The sequence below is a fragment of the Corvus moneduloides genome, chromosome 17, assembly GCF_009650955.1.
Source record: "Corvus moneduloides isolate bCorMon1 chromosome 17, bCorMon1.pri, whole genome shotgun sequence".
Lineage (NCBI taxonomy): Eukaryota > Metazoa > Chordata > Aves > Passeriformes > Corvidae > Corvus > Corvus moneduloides.
The window spans coordinates 760,325-779,375 of NC_045492.1; the positions used below are offsets into that span (position 1 = coordinate 760,325).

At 47.6% G+C, this 19,051-nt stretch overlaps 2 protein-coding genes across 7 annotated transcripts in view; both read left to right on the forward strand.

The window, feature by feature from the left end:
* Positions 1 to 4,356, forward strand: part of RBL1 (RB transcriptional corepressor like 1) — a 28,243-nt gene extending 23,887 nt beyond the window's left edge. For all 3 annotated transcript variants that reach the window (XM_032126825.1, XM_032126826.1, XM_032126827.1), the window contains 3 exons: positions 1,150 to 1,316; positions 1,735 to 1,899; positions 2,142 to 4,356. In XM_032126825.1, the coding sequence (XP_031982716.1) occupies positions 1,150 to 1,316; positions 1,735 to 1,899; positions 2,142 to 2,312 (503 nt within the window). In that variant the 3' untranslated portion in view covers positions 2,313 to 4,356. The remainder of the gene's footprint in view (positions 1 to 1,149; positions 1,317 to 1,734; positions 1,900 to 2,141) is intronic.
* Positions 4,357 to 11,696: 7,340 nt separating this feature from the next.
* The window catches only part of SAMHD1 (SAM and HD domain containing deoxynucleoside triphosphate triphosphohydrolase 1), a 28,389-nt gene continuing 21,034 nt past the window's right edge, over positions 11,697 to 19,051 (forward strand). For 2 of the 4 annotated variants that reach the window (XR_004243477.1, XM_032126835.1), the window contains exons 1-4: positions 11,697 to 11,888; positions 11,975 to 12,041; positions 17,407 to 17,479; positions 18,811 to 18,971. Coding sequence is in view for 3 of the 4 variants with exons in the window: in XM_032126835.1 (XP_031982726.1) it covers positions 11,717 to 11,888; positions 11,975 to 12,041; positions 17,407 to 17,479; positions 18,811 to 18,971 (473 nt within the window). In the remaining variant the exon portion in view is untranslated. Of the gene's footprint in view, positions 11,889 to 11,974; positions 12,042 to 12,459; positions 12,579 to 13,488; positions 13,587 to 17,406; positions 17,480 to 18,810; positions 18,972 to 19,051 lie in introns of those variants that run through there. The other 2 variants (XM_032126836.1, XM_032126837.1) reach the window with 2 other exon arrangements.

The window sequence follows — 19,051 nt, forward strand, 5'->3', positions numbered from 1 at the left end:
AGCCCATGAGCAGAGGAGATCATACATGAACCCATGAGCAGAGGAGATCACACATGAGCCCATGAGCAGATCTGCAGCCAGGACACACGTGGAATTTGTTCTTTGTGGTAAATTCCCAGTGGGTGGGATTCATCTGCCTTAATGAGTATTAGAGCCATTTTAAAGGCCTGTTGAGGATTCTACCAGGGTCCAGGAAAGTGCTGATCTCATCTGAATTCTGTCTAACACCTCTACGGTTACTGGATGTCTTGGAATATCTGAAGTGACACTGGGCTCTGGTATTTTGTCAGACAAATGTACTTGGTTACAAAGTTCTTCAGTGGCTTTTCCTACCAGACTTTCTTCAGTTTATGGACTCTTGTCTTCTTAATTAACTCCTGCTCTTTTGACACCAGTTCACAGGAGCTGTGCTTGTGTTGTGAGAGAAGGAAGGCAAACGGACAAAAGAGTCACTTACGGGTGTCAGCTGGAGCTTTTGATGTTTGTCTCAGTGCACTGATGGCCAGAGACTTTATTGTGTGCTGCTCTGTTTTACTTGGCAGACAGCAAGTCTAGAGGAGACATAGAAGGTTGTATTCAGTAGCACTTCAGCTTAATTAGGGGAGAGCAAACATTAACAGAAATACACTTGCTGTGTGGCTGCAGCTTTTCCCACTTAACAGAATATTCCTGAACAAATGGTGTCATGACTTCCTTGGTGCAGATCTGAGTTGAGCACCAAATTGTTCTTTGCTAGCTGATCACTAGAGACTTTCACAGAAGCCAAAAGCTGGGAGCTGTCATACTGCTTAAAACTTAGTATTAAGAGCAAGTAATGGCTTTATACCACTTCCCAAAATAAGCATGGAAAAAGGGGTCAGCTGTGCTACAGTTTCTTGCTACAGCTATTTCTGAATTTGGAATAAAGGTTGATACTGGCCTTTTTAGCCATAACCCACAAGCCTGCTCAGAGCAATTGGTAGCTCCTGCTGATGTTCATAACCACCTGCAGCACACTCTGGTCCTGGCTCAAGCACATTTCTTGAATTCCTCTCATTGACTGGTCAATTTATGGACAAGTTCTTGCCAGCTGGACATCGTAAGTTCAACTCTGAAGTGCCCGGTTTGCCAATGCTGTAGTTTTGAAATCTGAAGCTCTCTTATTGTTAGACTCATCTGTGAAAGCTGGCAGCTCCTCGGGACGATCCGCAGCAGAGAACTCGAGTGAGTCAGAAACAGAGGAGAGAGGAGATCTTATTAAATTCTATAACGCAGTCTACGTAGGAAGAGTAAAGTCATTTGCACTGAAGTATGATATCACAAACCAGGATCATGTGGTAAGTATTTTGGAATTAATAACTCGCAGAGTCATCTTTCATGGCAGTTAAACGTATGTCAATAACTTTGTCTTGTCACCTGGTGTGGGTCATGTCAGATAGCTGCAGGTAAGGGTATGAACACTTGCTTTAACAGCCTTTCAAGAGGACAAATGCAGATGCTGCTCAGTTTGCAAACCCAGTTCCAGCTTCTTTACATTGATGCAACACCTATTTGCTCAAATGCCTGTGGACTATGTGTGTAAGGCATCTGGAAAATCACTTCTGTTGTTTGATCGATACTTGATCTGTTGTTTCACTGTAACAAGACAAAATATTCTAAAGAAGATCTGGAAGTGTATTAATCTTTCCTTCTGTGAAGTTCCTGCTCTCAGGCGTGTTCGATTGAGCTGCTGTGCAGGTGTGTCCTCTCTTGCAGATGGAAGCGCCGCCGCTGTCGCCGTTCCCCAGCATCCGGCAGCAGCCGGTGTCTCCCCGGCGCATCTCCCAGCAGCACTCCGTGTACGTGTCACCTCACAAGAACAGCGCCTGCCTCACGCCTCGAACTGCTCTGCTCTACAAATTCAATGGCAGCCCTTCCAAGGTAGACAGAAAAACAAGGCTGAAAGCAGTCAGTTTGAGAAAGGGTAATTAGTCTTTTAATTAGGATGTGGTCTACTGCAGTTCTGATGTGTTACAATGAATAGTCTCTCACTTTGGGGTGAAAGGTAGAATTCTGTATGTAGACTCCATCACTCAGAGGTGCAGGGTAACCTGTTGTTCTCTGATATTTCAGACACAGAGCAAGTTTGAAATACAGTAACTCTATTTTTGTATTGATCGCAGAGTTTGAAGGACATCAACAATATGATAAAACAAGGTGAACACAGGAGTAAGAAGCGAGCAATAACAATTGACAGTGACACTGAATCGCCCACGAAGCGACTCTGCCAGGAAAACGAAGATGTTCTACTAAAACGTCTGCAGGATGTTGTCAGTGAAAGAGCAAATCACTAAAAAACGTCTGTTTTCTGTGAGATCTCTAAGTTACGGAGATGGATACAGCTGTTGTGCTATTTATTTCTTGGTTTTGTATATAGACAACTGCCAAGTTCCTTTAACACTGAACTTTCACCTCACTTCCACAGGATACAAAAAGTTAGAGTTATGCAGGAAATGCCAGTGATCTTCATTCCCAAAGGCCACACTGAGCAGTTTTAGCAAAAGAGTGTTCTGTGAAAGCCATATTGGATGTTCTCAAGCCTCACTTGGAGCATCGTGAGTTCTGAGTGTAACTCAGCTTCTAATACTGGTTTTATGGTTGGAGTAAGAGCAATAAAGAAATGAATGAAATGAGTAAAGTTTCCTCAAACTTTTGGTATTTGGAGAAGAAACTTTCAAAGTGCCTTATTTGAAAAGAATATGGAATTTTATGCATTATTTTACTGTGGATTAACTGGAGGGAGAAGAAATTAATTATTTTGCTTCAGAAAGAGCTGAGCAGTTTTGAACTGTCAGAACTTCTGTTAAAGTGTAGATTGTGATATGGATCTGGCAGCTTTTGCAGTAACAAAGGCAATAATCTAAAAATACAAGTAGTGGTGACTTAGGTTGGACTCTGGTAAAGCACTGAGATGCAGTTCTGTGAGCCTGAATTCCCTTTCTCTTGAGCCAGTGGGTGTTCCATGTTGGAAGCCACAGAACAGCCTGCCCTAGATGCTGTTCATATGCATGGCAGCTCACTCATGAGGAAATACAGCTGAAATCAGCAGCTGGGGCTTGGCCATCTCAAAGCTGTTCAAATGCACAAATTCATTAAACAAATTGTATCTCTGTTTTATATTTTCGTGAAGACCTTTGGCCTCTTGTGTAGTATCTACACTGAATGTAAGCCCATCACATAAGGAGATGTGTATGTATGAGGGTTTATAGCTGTTGAAGGCTTGGATTCACTGGAAAACTATAAATTCCAGCATCCAGTTCTTGTGACTGAGTTTTTAACGCTGAGGATTTGGTAGGGTCTATTTTACCAAAATGGAGAAAAGTCAAGGTTTACTCATTACTGTAAATCAGTAGTTTGATCATATTTTGTAATTGTATTTAAGGTTAAAGCAATAGAGAAACTTCTCAGCACTGTAATTTTTGGTTTCTGTGTAACTGAACAGAAAAAAAACCAGCAACAATTACATAGGACTTGTTTGAGGGGCTCTGTTCCCTCCATTGGCTGGGTGGGTTAGTACATGCTGTGAGATCCACGTCTCCAGGGGAGAACACTGCCATGATTTTGGGCAGCCTCAGCTAATGAATCTAGCCAGCAGTGGGGAAGGAGAAATTGATTACTAAGTGTAGGTGTGCAGGGACACTACTCAGCAAGGAGTAGAAAGTTTACAGACTTGTTTTTGTTTCATTAACTACTTGAATATTTGATTTTTTTAAGAACTTTTTTACTTTCAAAAAATGGTGCTTGCCTATGGAGAGCTGCAGTATGAGGAAATGGCCATGCATGGGAGGAGGTTTAATGTAGATTCTTAATTTCCTTTAATTTTATTCAAGTTTTAATATCTGTCTTCAGATTTTGAGATAAAAAGTGAAGGATTGCAGTGTTTCTGGATAGGAAATGTATGGTCAGGCACGATGGCATCAGTCTTTCCATAGAATTGTATGATGAGAGTTGAATTGACATGGTTTTAATTCAATATCACATGCAGATCTCCTGGCATCTCTGCTCCTCACACTGTTACTGCCTCTCTGATGGTAGACAACTGATGGAGCCAAAATCCTGATTAACTGTTGTTAGGTGTAGTGTTTCTTCATTAGCAAAATGAATATACTACAACTGGATGCAGTTCAGAATTTTTCACCTTTTTAGGTGATCTAAAACCTATTTTGGGCTTCTTGAACAGCTACAACAACTTACATGGAAATTTTGTAACGGTTTCAAAGTGCCTTCACATGTAAATCTGTATTTTATAATAAACAACTGAAAAGTATTTTAACCTGTGTTGCTGTATCTCCTGTTGTTTTGCTGTGCTAATTTATTAAACAATGCCTTCTATCTGCATTTTCTGTAATGTCAAAGACCATCATTTTTATGCTCCCTCAGATTTCTTTGGGATTTTTTTTCTGTTTAAATTCATGATATTTCATGTGTTTTGTCTGAAGTTTCCTCCAGAGGTTTCTTTACTGATTGTACTTCAGTATGGTGTGGATTCTGGGAGAAGGTGAGTAATGTATTACATGAAGTCACCAAAAAAACACCGAAAGGGAGAGAACCCTGCAGTGACAGGTGATGTGCCCCCAGAGGCAGGCGTGACTCCAGCAGAGCTGAGCTATGGGCTCCTAGTTAACCTCTGAGCACTGCAGGCATAAACTCCAGGTGCTGGTCCTTCCTCCCAGATGTGTTTCAGAACCAGCCTGGGACAGGTTCAGATCTGTACCAGCTGGTGTCATGCTGGTTTTGTCGCTCCATGTAAGCATAAAACTGGCATGAACTCAGCTTTTTAAATAACTCTTGTTCATCTGCTCTATGAGGAAAAAAGGCCAATTTGTGCAGATTCTGCTGTAATGCCTTTGTTGCCAGAGCTTTTGTTTTAAAAGACTAATCTGTAGTTTGTAGAATCACAGAATCATGGAATATCCTAAGCTGGGAGGGACCCACAAGAATCATCGAAGTCCAACTCCTTGCCCTGAACAGGACACCCCAACAGTAATAGCATCATAGAATGGCTTGGTTTGGAGAGGACGTTTAAGATCATCCAGTTCCCCACCCTGTGCCTGGGAGTGTTGTCCAAGTGCTCATGGAGCTCTGGCAGCCTTGGGGTCATACCCATTCTCTGAGGACCCTGTTCAGTGCCCAGCCACCCTCTGGGGGGAAGAACCTTTCCCTGATACCCAGCCTGACCCTCCCTTGGCCCAGCTCTGTTCCCTCAGGTCCTGTCCTTGGTCACAGGGAGCAGAGGTCGGAGCTGCCCCTCAAGAGGAAGCTGCAGACCTGGTGAGGTCTGACCTCAGTCTCCTCCAGGCTGAACAAACCAAGGGACCTCCTATGGCCCCTCTGTGCCCTTCACCATCTTTGTAGCCCTCCTCCACATGTGCTCTTTCAATAGCTTTATATCCACACCTGGCAGCACCCCAAACTGTCCCCAGGACTTGGGGTGAGGCCACCCCAGCACAGAGCAGAGCAGGACAGTCACCCCCTCGCTCGGCTGGCAATGCTGGGCCTGATGTCCCCCAGGACAGGGCTGGCCCTTGGGGCTGCCAGGGCACTGCTGGCTCCTGTTCCACTTGCCCTCAGCCCAAACTCCCAGGTCCCTTTTCATGGTGCTGCTCTCCAGCCTCTTGTTCCCCAGTCTGTCTGGACATCCAGGGTTGTCCAGTCCCAGGTATAGAAGCTGGCACTATTCTTTGTTAAACCTCACGTGGTCAGTGATTGCCCATCTCTCTGTGTTCCTCCCTGATGTACTTAGGCCTGAGCAGCAGGCCTCAGCCAGAGCTGACTTACAAGATGAATTCTGGACCAACACCATCAGTATTATTTAGCTAAAAATAGATGACTGAGATGCTTATGCTAGCTCTGTATAACCTTGTGTAGTTATCTGCAAGAAATGTATCATTTTAAGAAATTTTCCCAACTGACATGCATAGAGGCTTGTTTGTAGAATATTTTAGGATAAACCCTTCCAGCTGAGGCCTGGGCTCTGGCCAAGCCCTGGCCCCTGCTGGTCAGGACGTGTGCCATCAGTTCCAGCTGTTTCTGCGCTAAAAATGTAATCAGGTCACTTGGACTTGCTGATTTGGGCCTATAAAAGCTGGACCCACTTTCAGGGTGAATTTGGAGACCTCACCTGTGGGTGGACACACCGTGTAGGATTTCCCCAATTGCCAGGAAGGGTTCTCCAGGTCCTTACTGCAAACGGGGCTCCCCAGTGACTGTGGATCTGGATGATGGTATTCGGGCAATTGGTGATGTATCTTTCTCAATCATTATCCTGTCTCTCATATAGCAATTATTAGGTGCATTACCTTGCTTACTTTTGCTTGTTGCTAAAGCCAAGCATGTAGTTTTATTGAATGTATTATTTTACTTTTGTGTTACCTTAATATTCATAGTAAAATAAGACCATTCTTTCCATTGGTGTCTGTGTCCTTTAAATTGCCCCTGCCAATTGGCAGAACACTCCCATGCCACAGACCTTGCTCACTCTGACCATACTTTCTTGTTTTGCCTTAGCTCCAGAGGAAGATCCCTGCTTGGCCAAACTGGCCTCCCACCTCACCTCTTGACTTCTAGTATGTGGGAATTGCCTGTTCCTGGGCCCTTAGCACTTGGTGCTTAAAAAATGACCAGCACTGATGGACCCCAGCACCTTCAAAAGCATTTCCCCAGGGAACCCTACTGACTTAATTCCCTGAGCGGCCTGAACTCTGCTCTCCTCATGGCCAGGGTAGAAGTTTTGCTGACACTTTTCCTCCTGTCATCAGAGATTTTAAACTTGATTGCTTTGTGGTCACTGTGGCCAAGATGGCCACCAATTGCCACTCCCCTTATGAGACCCTCTCTGGTAACAACAAATCACAGGGGGCACCTTTCTTGGTTGGCTCCCTTAGTACCTCTACCATGAAGTTGTTACCCAAGTGTTTTAGGAATTTTCTGGACTAGTTTGTACTGCTGTGTGGTGTTCCCAGTTAAACTTGCCAGATGTTAAGTCAGACAAGGACAAGGCTGATTGATTTACAAATGTTCCTTAGTGTTATGGTCCTGGCTGGGTGGCCCATGGTAGACACCAGCTTTGTCCCTTAATCTTACCCAAGGATTAGCTACCACGTAAGGGGATGTTGAGGGTTGTAGCTGTGAAAGCCTGGCTGGCTTTTGGATTTTATCTTTGTAAACTTCTGAAGGTAAGCCTGCCAGCGAGGGGGCAGCATTGTGGGCAGCCTGAACTCAAATTAGGCTCTTGTATTCCAGACTTGCAAACCATCCTGACTTCTGGCAGGGAGGGTTTTCACCAATTCTTCAAATGAAAATATCACCTCCTTAATGCTCCTTGAAGTGGATTCAGAGCTTCCATGTTTACTACAGTTCAGCTTTCTAGAGAGCCAAAGTTAAAAGGTTATTAACCCCCTTGCAGAGAATACCATAAAGTTGCTAGCTCTTTACATACAAGCACTATGTTAATAATAGGCTGCCACATCCCAAATGTTGTACTAACATGTGGCCTCAAGAAAAATTTGTGGTTAGACTGCAATTAAACAACTCAGGGAATCGAAACTGATTTTCTCTTTGGTTTCCCATTAGGCATCACTCCTCTTGTGTTGCTGGTTTGTGACTCATAGGGGTTTTTTGTTGTTGCAGTGGTAGGAGTTTAAACTGGGGACACCTGGGGAGTGGTAGGAATTTAAACTGGGGACACAATACAAAGCCAAGAAGAAACTGTAAGTGTGTAAGCAGTGCTGGAATCTCAGATGAGAGAAGCTGAATGTGTCTTAAGGCCAAAGACGCTGAGTAAATAGAGATTACTCAGTTTGATTGCTTTGATTACAGTAATCAAAGTTTGCAATGAGCACATAACTCATCTCCCAAGTAGTAGTTCTTGAAAAACTGGTGTCAGATGAACACAATGCCAAACTCCTAAAACTTTTTAACTTCCTTGAGTGACCAGAAGTACACTGGAGGACAGATGCATCAGAGGCAGGTTACGCTTGTAGTTCCCAGCCTGTCTGCAGCCTGGGCTCATGCTGCCCTGCTCCATCTGAGCCACAAGGCTGGGCAGAGCTGATAGGGCACAGGGCTCATGTGGTGCCTCATCCTGAAGGTTTGTACACCCAAGCAATGGGGAACATTTGGTTTAAGGAAGCCCAGTTTCCCCTGCACATGTACACCACTGCAGTGCTCCTGTGACCCGATGCTGCCTCTCACAAGGCACCAGGAACTTGGGCTGCAGCAGCTTTACTGCAAGCACCTTCTCTGCCTTCACTTAGATATCATCCATCATGGTTCCCAGCCACAGAAAAACAGCTCTGAAAGGGTTTAGTCACACAAATTTCAGCTAGTTAATGTGTTTGTTAATATGGGGCTCAAGCAGCTGAGGTTGTGGAACAAACTGGTGCCACGTCACAGCTGGCATTGCTGTGAACTTTTCAGTTCCTTGGTAGCAAGTTTGTAGCACTGCTTCACAGAGTCCACCAACAGGGAGTCAATCCAGTGGTGGGTGCCCCACCCCTGGGTGTTCAAGACCAGGTTGGATGGGCTTTGAGCAACCTGGTCTAGAGGAGGGCTCTCCTACCCATGGCAAGGGCAGTTGGAACGAGATGAGGTTTTAAGTCCCTTCCAATCTTAGCCATAAACACCAGGAAAGTGCTACAAGAAACATGTAAAATGAAAAAATAGAGCCCCTACAAAGGAATAATTCCTCTTCAGCCTGAATTTGACCATGTGCCTTGAGTTTTGTTTGCCATTGCAAGGGGACTCGCTTGCATAATTTTGGGTTTATGCGCCACATTGCTTCAGCAGAGATAACTGGGTTTCCTGTGTGTGCAGCAGCAGGCAGGGATGGGGGGGCACTCAGGCCACCTCTATTGCACACAAACAAGTGCAAAAATAACTTTTTCCTCCTTTCCCCTTTTTCATGTGCTTTGTTTGATGATGAGGGAATACACACTCAGAACAACACCCTAGTGCAGTATTTTTCTTTCTTTTTCTTCCTGCTACCCAAGAGTGAAACTGGTAATCCCTGTTCTCTTGCTGTGCCATGTGTTCATCTCATGCTACAAAATCAGCAGTTTTTTGATTGCATCCAAGACAGATGTCCTGTTCCTTCAGGATATTCCTCCCTTGCTGTTTTATTTAGGCCACAAATGCAATGAGCTCCCTCTTAAATTTTTTTTTATAAGCTCTCCAGATGTATTGGGCCTGTGGATGAAGGATGTGTGTCCTTCAACTCCTTCCCCTCCCCAAAAAGCTTCTTTAGGTAGAGATATATATAGGGCAGTTTTTGACTCTGCTAGAAGTAAAGAATGGACCAGTGATCAATTATTCCTTAAAAGGCCAAGCACCAGTGACATTTGTGTGTCACTTATGTACAATAAAGCAAAAGGAGAAGATGGAAGATTATTTTGTATGGTTGCATTCCTTAATGGATCTGGCCTGGTTTTGCCTCCTCACATTTCTTCCGAGAATAAAGTTTCCTCTAAAAGGGAGGGGCTCAGCCAGTTTCGTTTCAGTGTAATGGATATCTCCAAGACACCCAGAGGGGATGTAGAGAGACTCTCAGCCAAATGAAAATCAGACAGCAAGCATTACGTGTACTTTGCTAACAAAAGCCAAGAAGTGAGAAAGCAGAATGTTTATTTACAAGAGGAAATTACTGTAGCATGACAGTAGAACATGTGATCTTTGCCCCTCAGAGACATCAAGAAAAAAATAAAGAACTTCTTATTATTAAGATGATGGGAAGTTTTTCGGGTTTTTTTTTTCTTCCCTCTACACATCTGAAGGGGAGAAGGAAGTGGGGAGGAGGATGCAGCAATTCCAGACATGCATTGCGTTGTCTTGTGGCTGGCTGCCAGGTCACTCAGCCACACTCCCACCTCCCCTCCTTAGCAGAGTGGGGAGAAAATACCACAAAACAGCTTCGAGATAAAGACAGGGAGATCACTCACCAGCCATGGGAAAAAGACAGGAATTGAGGAAGATAAATTGATGTCCAATTGAAAATGGAGTAGGATAATGAGACACAAAACCGAAACTAAAACCACCTATTCCCCACTCAGCCCTTCTGCCTAGGCTCAACTTCATGCTTGACTATCCTCCTTCCTCTCTCTTCAAGTGTTGCAGGGGGATGGGGACGGAGGTTGGGGTCAGTTTGTAATGCTCTGTCCCTGCTGCCCCTTCCATCTCACGCTCTACCCCTGCTCCAGCATGGGATCTCCCCATGGGTGAAGTTCCTGCTGAGAGCCTGCTCCAGTGTGGGAGCTCCATGGGCCGCAGCTTCCTCAAGGGCATGTCCAATTGCTCCAGTGTGGGGTCCTCCATGGGCTGCAGGGTGGATCTGCCTCATCGTGGCCTGCACCACAGGCTGCAGGGGAATCTCTGCTCCAGTGCCTGGAGCACCTCCTGCCCCTCCTTCTTCCCTGGCCTTGGTGCCTGCAGGGCTGTGGCTTGCACATCTTCTGGCTCCTGCCTCCCAGCTACAGCTGTGCCACAGTGATTTGGCTTGGAGGCCCCCCTTGAGCCAGCTCTGCCCAACATAGGAAAAGCTTCTGGTGTCGACATACAGAGGCCACCACTGCCCCCCTTGTTCCCCAAACTTGGCTTTGTAAAACCAGCATATGTGTGCATCCTGCTGAGGGATAATGTGTAACCTTCCCCCTGGGAGCCCATGCAGCATCGCAGTGAGCCCAGCATGTGCTGGGCATAACTGCTGGGTCATGCAGGGAGCTTGGAGGTGTCCAGGGATCTGGATCTCTGGGGTGTCCCTGTTGGTGCTTGTGATGGCAGTGGAGCAACAGGCTTTTCCCAAAGAGGAGTGCCTGGCACAACCTCAGTCCATGGGGCTGCTGGGAGCAGTGAGTGGGCTCCCCCAGAAGCTGGTGTGAGTATCTCATCCATCGGGCACCGTGTGCAGCTGCACGTGGGGCAGGCACAGCTCTGAGAAGGCTGTTGGGGTGGATCAAGGCAGGGGGGATTTTGCCAGTCTTGGCCTATGCAGTCTGTAATGGGAAGCCAAAGTTTTGGGCCCCTTCCAGTGCCTTTGTGGCACTCAGAGGCCTTGGGCAGCTGAGCTGTTTTCATGGGTATTGGGATGTTACATGTGAACGAGATATGTAAAAACCAGCCCATGTGTCTCTGCCTGGGATGACTGTGGTGTCCATCACCATGGCTGGGAGCAACGGGGCACCTGGCAGCTGTGGTGTGGCTCTTCCCATGGCCCGTGATGTCTTGGGAAGATCTTGAACGAGTTCCGATTTCGGTGCATTCAGCAGTGTTGTCTGAAGGCAGCAGTGCTGTGGCGTCACTTCTTGTGGAAGCACCATGTGGCAGCTCGTGTTTGTGATGATGGCTGGGATTTGGGATGATGACCGGGCAGTGCCGGTGCAGGGTTCCAGGTATCTCACGTGAATCCCCCAGAGCAGGGCCGCCGCCAGCCCAACCGGGTCGCCGCGGCGAACAGCCACCGGCGGGCCTCAAACGCGACCCTGCCGCCCTGCGAGGTGAGGCGGGCTCTGGGGGCGAGCGGGGGCTCCTCCCCGGGGCTGGGGCTCCTCGGCGGGGCCGGGGCTCCTCGCCGGGGCCGGGGCTCCTCCCCGGGCCCCTCTGCGGGGCGGCCGCGGCGCCGAGGGGCGCCTGAGGGGCCGCGCGGGGCGGTGACGTCACTGCGCGCCGGACCCCCGGGCCGGTGGCGCCTGCGCGGTGGCGGTGCGGCATGGGGAGCCCGGCGGGCGTTCCCGCCAAGCGCGCGCGGTGCGAGGGGCCCCGCGGCCCCGCCGCCCCCGGCAGCGACCGCAGCGACCCGCGGCTGTGGGACACGGAGCGGCTCTGCCAGCACCTCTCCCGCTGCGGCGTGGGCGATCCCAGCCTGCTGCGCCGCTTCCGAGGTACGGCGGGCCGGGGCCGGGGCTGGGGCCGGGGCCGGGGCCGTGCGGCCTCGCCGCTGGCGCTGACGCTTCTCTTGCTCCCGCAGAGAGCGGGATCACCGGGAGGATGCTGCTGGACCTGCCGGCCTGTGCCCCCGAGGTCACCCGTGTCTGGTGAGCGCCGCCCGCGGGAAAAGGGGGGAGGCCGTGCCGGGGCCGAGGCCGGGGAGCTGCGGCGGGCGGGCCGTGCCCGCAGGGAGCGGCTGCACACACACGTGGCCCAGCTCAGCGCGGCTGCGGCCCGGGGCCGCCCCAAACGCGTCGAGCGGAGCTTGTGCGGGGGCGAACGCGAGGGAACGGGCTCGGTGGGGCTGATCCCGGACCCTCGGAGCAGTTCCCGTTCCCTGCTGATCCCAGCACATCCACGGCGCAGATACTCGCTGCCCAAGTAACCATGAGAAGCAAAAAACTCGATCCATTAGAAAAGGTTTAATGAAAATACCCTGGGTGGCCCAGTGAGCTTTTGAGTATTGCTGAGAACACAAGAGTGAACTCCAGGGGTTCTGACGAGAACTTACTTTTCTGCCTGAAGTTGCTGCTGCTCCAGCTCCAGGAACGACAGCGGCCCCGATGTTTTACAGAGCAGGAGGTGCTGCTCAGGAGAGGCCGGGTGTCACCCATCTCCCTGGGAGAAATCCCGGGCATTGACAGGTCAGCCTTGCAGCAGCTGCTGGGACTTGGCTTTCTGTTGTGCCTACAGCAGCGTGGGCTGCTGTGGAAAAAGAAATGTTGTTGTGTGTCTTGGCAGAATAGGGGCCTGTGGGTGAGTAGCCGAGTCCTTGCTGCCGTGAGCTCCCACTGCCCTGGGCAGTCCAGAGCAGGCAGTCCGGCTGTTAGTGGTCACCTGCCGCAAACATAGGGATGCTGGATGCTGTTCTAAAGTGTGTAAAAGATTGTTCCCAGCAGTGAGGGAATGACTGATCCCAAAACCCTTGTAATCTTTCTGGTGGTGAATATGCCTTCTTGCTCTTCTGTAACAGCAAAGGGTATGAATCTGTCCTGCTATCCTGTTTGTTTGAAAGGCCCCTATGCCCCTTCTCTGCCCCACTGGGGAGCCTCTCTTGCTCCCCTCTACTGGGATGTGAGCCCGCTTGCTCACCGCATTCTTCCTCGTGGTTTTTAATCTTTTGATGTCTTTTCTTTATTCCTTTGTTAACCTTGTTTACACTGCTTCCTCCAAATTTGTCTCAAAACCCACCTGTTGGCTCCAGCTGATGTTGTGGTTGGAGGCCCTGAGGTAGGCTGGGGTGTGTAATCTGGCAGGTGCACACAAGTGCGGAGCTGTGCTTTCTGCTGGGGGCTAGAGTGCTTTGGTGTTGGCTCCTTGGGTGAAAACTCATCAGCGCTCATGCCGTGCTGGGGGTGAAGGGTGCTTTCCCTGCTTTATTGAGACATCAGCATGCAAAAGGGGAGCGGGAAGGGGCGGGTGTCTGGGTGTGGATATCTGAAGAGGATGAAGAGCTGGTGTGACACAGCAGGACGAGGCAGAAGTGCTCGGCTTTGGACGAGGTAAGACGTATGCAGGAGTCATTAAGGTATTTTTGGTTTTCTCTTTTTGTAGAAGAGGGGTTTAACTGCAGCTGTTTGAAGTGTGCAGATAGAAAATGCTGTGATGTCGTGGAAGGCAGCTGAAGGCTTTGTTTATTGCTGAAGTACCAGGTAATTGCCTGACTGAAATGACGAGCTGGTGTCTAGTTTTATTTAGGACTTGCCAGGAGGCTGGTTGCTTCTAGCAGGGAAGGAGCATCAGGTGTCCGGGCCACGCTGGACATGTGCAGCCGGTCTGGGGAGTCAGAGACTGTCAGTGCTGAACATGGGCAGCAGGATGGGATGGCCAGGAGTCCCTCAGCATGGGGGAGAGGGCTGTGGAGAGCTCTCAGTGTAGAGGGCAGATGGTGCTGGGTCTACCGGCTTGTGGGTTTTCTTATACAAAAACTGTGAGATCTGACATCTTGTTTCAATTAAGCTGAAACTGTTGACAGTTGGATGAGAAATTGCTCAAGCATTCTGCTTTTTGTAAACATCTCAACTTTGCCCTAAGAACAATTCTTTTGCTATCCACTGCACACTGTGTCCTGCAGTAACTGATAATTTCTCTGTGACAGACCACTAATGAATGCATGTCTTTAGTTCCCTGGGTTCCTGGATGTACAGAGGGGAGACCTTGGGCCAGTGGGGTCTGGAGGCAGTGCTGTGGGTTTCCCAAGTGTTCTCATGTTGCTGGCAGTGGATGTTTCATGTGGTGTGCAGTGTGCTGCATGCTGAACACAGATGATGAGTGGGGCTTTCTGGCTGACCTCTTTGGGCACAGGGAAGGGATTTTCTCATCCTTGTCACCTGTGGCATGAAGGAGGGTGTGGACAAAGCAAGGAGGAGAATGGATGAGGAAGTGCCAGTTATCACATTTCCAAGCAGCCATCAGTAATGCTGCTTTGGCTGTTGGAGCAAATCTGCCTGCAGAGCCCTGGAAAACCAGAGTTTCCTGTGTTAACAGGATTTGTCTTGGTTAGGAGGGTCTGACCTTGTAGACTTCTGGTGAAAAATGCCCTGCTGTTGTTTTCTATCTGAAGGAGGACAAAGAGCAGGGAAGGTGGGACATCCAGGCAATTGGTCACACCAGGATCACACCGACAGCATGCAGGGTCTTACCTTTTCCTGATTCTCCTCCCCATCCCACCAGAGCAGCAAGTGACTGCGTGGGACTGAGTTCCTGGCTGGGGTTAATCCACTACACTCCTTCTTGGGGCTTCCAAGAGGTGCTCCAGCACTGCCTTGTGACAGTCTGAGCAGCAGCTGCAGCCCGAGAGCTCCGTGTTAGGGAAAGGAATACCAAGTGGTTGAGAAAAACACTGCTCACCAAGTGTGGGGTGCAGAGGGTTGAGATTATGACAGATCTGAACAGAGCGTATTAAAATATGAATAGTGTGGCCAGCAGAACTAGGGAAGTGATTCTTTCCCTGTACTGGTTGGGCCACTGGTTGTGCCACACCCTGAGTGTTGTGTCCAGTTCTGGGCCCCCCCAGTTTAGGAAGAATCTTGAGGTGCTGGAACGTGTCCAGAGAAGGGCAACAAGGCTGGTGAGGGGTCTGGAACTCAAGCCTTATGAGGAGTGGCTGAGGGAGCTGGAGTTGTTTAGCCTGGAGAAGAGGAGGCTCAGGGGAGACCTTACCACTCTCTACAGCTACCTGAAAGGAGGATGCAGCCAGGTGAGGGTTGGTCTCTTGCCCCAGGCAACAAGTGACAGGACAAGAGGACACAACCTTAAGCTGTACCTGGGTAAGTTTAAGCTATACATTAGGAAAAAATCCTTAACAGAAAGAGTGATTGGGCATTGGGATGGCCCAGGGAGGTGATGGAGTCACCATCCATGGAGGTGTTGAAAAAAAGATTGGATGTGGCACTTAGTGCCATGGTTCAGTTGATAAGGTGATGTTAGGTCATAGGTTGGACTTGATGATCTCAAAGGTCTTTTCCAACCTAGTTAATTCCATGATTCTGTGTGAAAAATAAGTCATTAGAAGCGTTCATTATATTAGTTCAATAGTTGCTGGTCACAATGTTGATTTATTTGCTCTCAGAGTTGTGTCATTGAATACATGCTGGTCTGGGCATCACCAAGGGTGTTTTTCATCTTAGAATCGTGGAGGGCTTGGGTTGGAACCGACCTTAAAGGTCATCTCATTCCACCCCCTCCCATGGGCGAGGACACCGTCCACTGTCCCAGGCTGCTCCAAGCCCTGTCCAACCTGGCCTTGAACAATTCCAGCTTCTCTGGCCAACCTGTGTCAGGGCTCACCAGCCTCACAGGGAAGAATTTTTTCCTAATACCCAATCTAACACTGCCCTCTGTCAGTTTAAAACCATTGCCCCTTGTCCTGACGGTGTCTGCTCTTATAAAAAGTCTCTCTCCTTCCTTTTTCTAAGTCCCCTTAAGGTACTGGAAGGCTTCAATGAGGTCTCTCCACAGACTTCCCTTCTCCAGGCTGAGCAGCCGCAGCTCTCAGCCTGTCTCCACAGCAGAGGTGCTCCAGCACTGCTTGTCTGAGCAGTAGCTGCAGCCCAAGAGCTCCGTGTTAGGGAAAGGAATACCAAGTGGTTGAGAGAAACACTGCTCACCAGCAGCTCAAACATCACATGCCTTTAATATTTTGTGGATTATGAATAATTAAATGATTCAGATGAGAGTATGTAGTGCATCAAGCGGGGCTTTATAGCCTTGTTTTCTGTTCAGTTTTATGTTGAGAGGCTAATAGAAAACTGATCTCAGGGTGATTAACTGCTGCAGAAAAAGTATTTTCTCATGATAATGTTTGCTGTCACTGTTGTACTGGGGATGGTGAGAAAAATGACATAGACCTCAATCCAGGAAGGAAATGGAATTATATAAATGAGTTTGGAAATCAATAAATAACCTGGTTCACTTGAATGGCATAAGGTTATTGGTCCTTTGACCATCAACCTCTTGGAATGATTGGTTAAACCCTACAACACCCATTTCAGAATATTTCTCCAGTCAGTAACACAACAATACTGCATAACAATCTTGCACCTGCAAGAGAAAGGATTGGTTTTATAAAAACCTCTCACTGTTTAGCATGTGTGTGAAAGTAAGACTTTCACATGGATACTGGCAGAAAGCTGGAAAATTTCTCTGCATCAAGCTTTCAGCATCCACAGTTTGCTGTCATAGTGAGGCTGAAACCATTTAGCTCAAGGGCAAGGCTTGCAGACAGAGTTAGTAGAAGTAGGTATGATAGAGCATATTATCTCTCTCTGTCTCCAGACTTGTCCTGCCTGTGCTCTTAGACTGCTGTGGCTACTGCAGAGTACCTGCACTGGAAGTTTAGCTGTGTGTTGTGAAGGGGACTTTTAATAATTTATTAAAAATGACAGCAAAATATCTTTGCAAAATAGAAGAATTAGTCTCAACAAAATTAGAACATGTTTTAAACTGCAGTGATTTTGCTGTTGGAGTTGAAATTAATTTGTGTAAAGTTCAAGTTAGTTTGACAAAATTAAACTTCTAATACAGAGTTGACTAACTGCCAGAAATTTTTATAAAAATTGTTTGCTGTGACTCTGACATTTTAGTTTAAGTAAGTTTTTCATCCTTAAAAAATGTCAGTTATTCAGATGCTGCATGTTGTCTTTCCCATAAGTTTGAAGGACTTATCTCCAGGTGTGGCTTATAAAATTTTTTTCATCAGTTTTGTGGTGGTTTTATTTCTCAGTTCTGTGTAAGTGGGAGCAGCACTTACACTGCTCTACAGACGTGTTCTGTAGCTATTTGTTCCCTTCCTTCCATACTTGATTTTAGAAGGATAGATACTTTCAATATTTTTCTGAAAAAATTGCAGTCTTCTTCCGTCAGCGAATATCAAAGTAATGTGAACTTGCACAAGTACTTCTCTATGTACTGCAGATTGGGAAGGGAAGTGCATTGCAGGCTTTGCTCTCAGTGGCTCTTTTTCCTTCCTAGCTGCCCAGCTGAGCGACTGGAAGTGCTGGCGTGCCTGACACAGCTGCGACAGCAGCACTTGGAGGTGATGAAGGTAATCCATGCTATGGGGACATCGTGGCCAGGTCCTGCCTCAAGCCCTGCACAGGGCCCTGCTCCCCTTCTCTTCCTCCCCCCTCTTGGCTGGGTGCTGCCCACCCAAGCAGCACAGCAGCAAACTCTGGGCCCTTGGTAGTGGTGGTCTGTGAAAAAGCACATTAACTAGAAGAAATACTAGAATCATCATGTGGAAGCTTTTGGTGGGCACCTGCAGGTTGTGAGGGATTGAATGAGCAGAAGAGCCATTTGACATGTGTTGGAGAAGCTCTCCTTTCACATCCCTCTGTGTAGAGCCTCCCCTTGGTTTATTTTATTAGTTTTTCCCCAGGCCTGGGTTAACAGACTCCTCCTTGCTTTCACTGTTTGCTGCGTCCAGCTGTTTCTCCCAGTGGTGTGTGTTGGTTTAACTGGGGCCAGGGCTGCACACATTCTGTAGTAGTCTGCATATCTGCTAGAGCCCTCCCAGCTCAGTGACCAAGGGTAGAGAGCACAGGAAAACCTTATTTGCCTCAGTATTTTACCAAGATGTGTGTGTCATGGAATGGTTTTGCCTGCAGTTTGACGGCAAGGATTAAATGTGTTTACGTTCTCTACCGAGTCCCTGTAGTTACTGAGATCTCTCTAAAAATATGTGCTAATCAGGAATAACTTCTTTCATATTTTAGTTATCTTGGGGGTTTGCATTTTTTTTTATGAAAAAAGTAACAATCATAATTTCCACGCAGCAAAATTGCATTTAATTTTAAAAGCATGAGCAATATCCGGCCAAACACTTTTATTGGATATCTCAGACATGTATTGCAGTATCCTGCTTTAATTGGAGTAGCAGATTAATAAAGACAGCAGTTTTCACACGTGTTAAGTTTTGGAATTGCACATGTGGAGATAACATTTTTAGGGATTTTGACTTTACTTCCCTTGCTATGAGAAATAGGCAGCTTTATCTTTTTGGTGTCAAGCTTTAGTAGTTCTCCAAGATAAATTTGGTTGTGCAGAGAAGTTGAGGATGCCCCATGCCTGGAAGTTTTCAAGGCCAGATTGGACAGGGCTTGGAGCAACCTGGTCTAGTGGAAGATGTCCCTGCCCATGGCATGGGGTTGGAACAAGGTGATCTTTAAGGTCCCTTCCAACCCCAGACATCCTATGATGTTGTGGTAGATCTTGATATTGGGTTGGCAGGATGTGTCTGTTTTACAGAAGGTGAATATTCTCTGCCACCAAAAGCCTGACCATTCTAGATGTCCTTTACATTTTTATATACCTGTTTCTTTTCAAAGTCAAATTTTAAATGTTAATTACACCTTTTTTTTTCTTTTTCTTCTGTAGGTTTTTAACGATCCTATTCATGGGCACATTGAAATGCATCCCCTGCTTGTTCAGATCATTGACACCCCTCAATTCCAGCGCCTCCGGTACATCAAGCAGCTGGGTGGCACGTACTTTGTTTTTCCAGGAGCCTCTCACAACCGCTTTGAACACTCCCTAGGGTAAGGTGGTGGTTCTGGCCCATGCATCTCTGGCATCTGGATATCCCTGAGCTTGGTACCACTGCAGTGGAGTGCCAGTC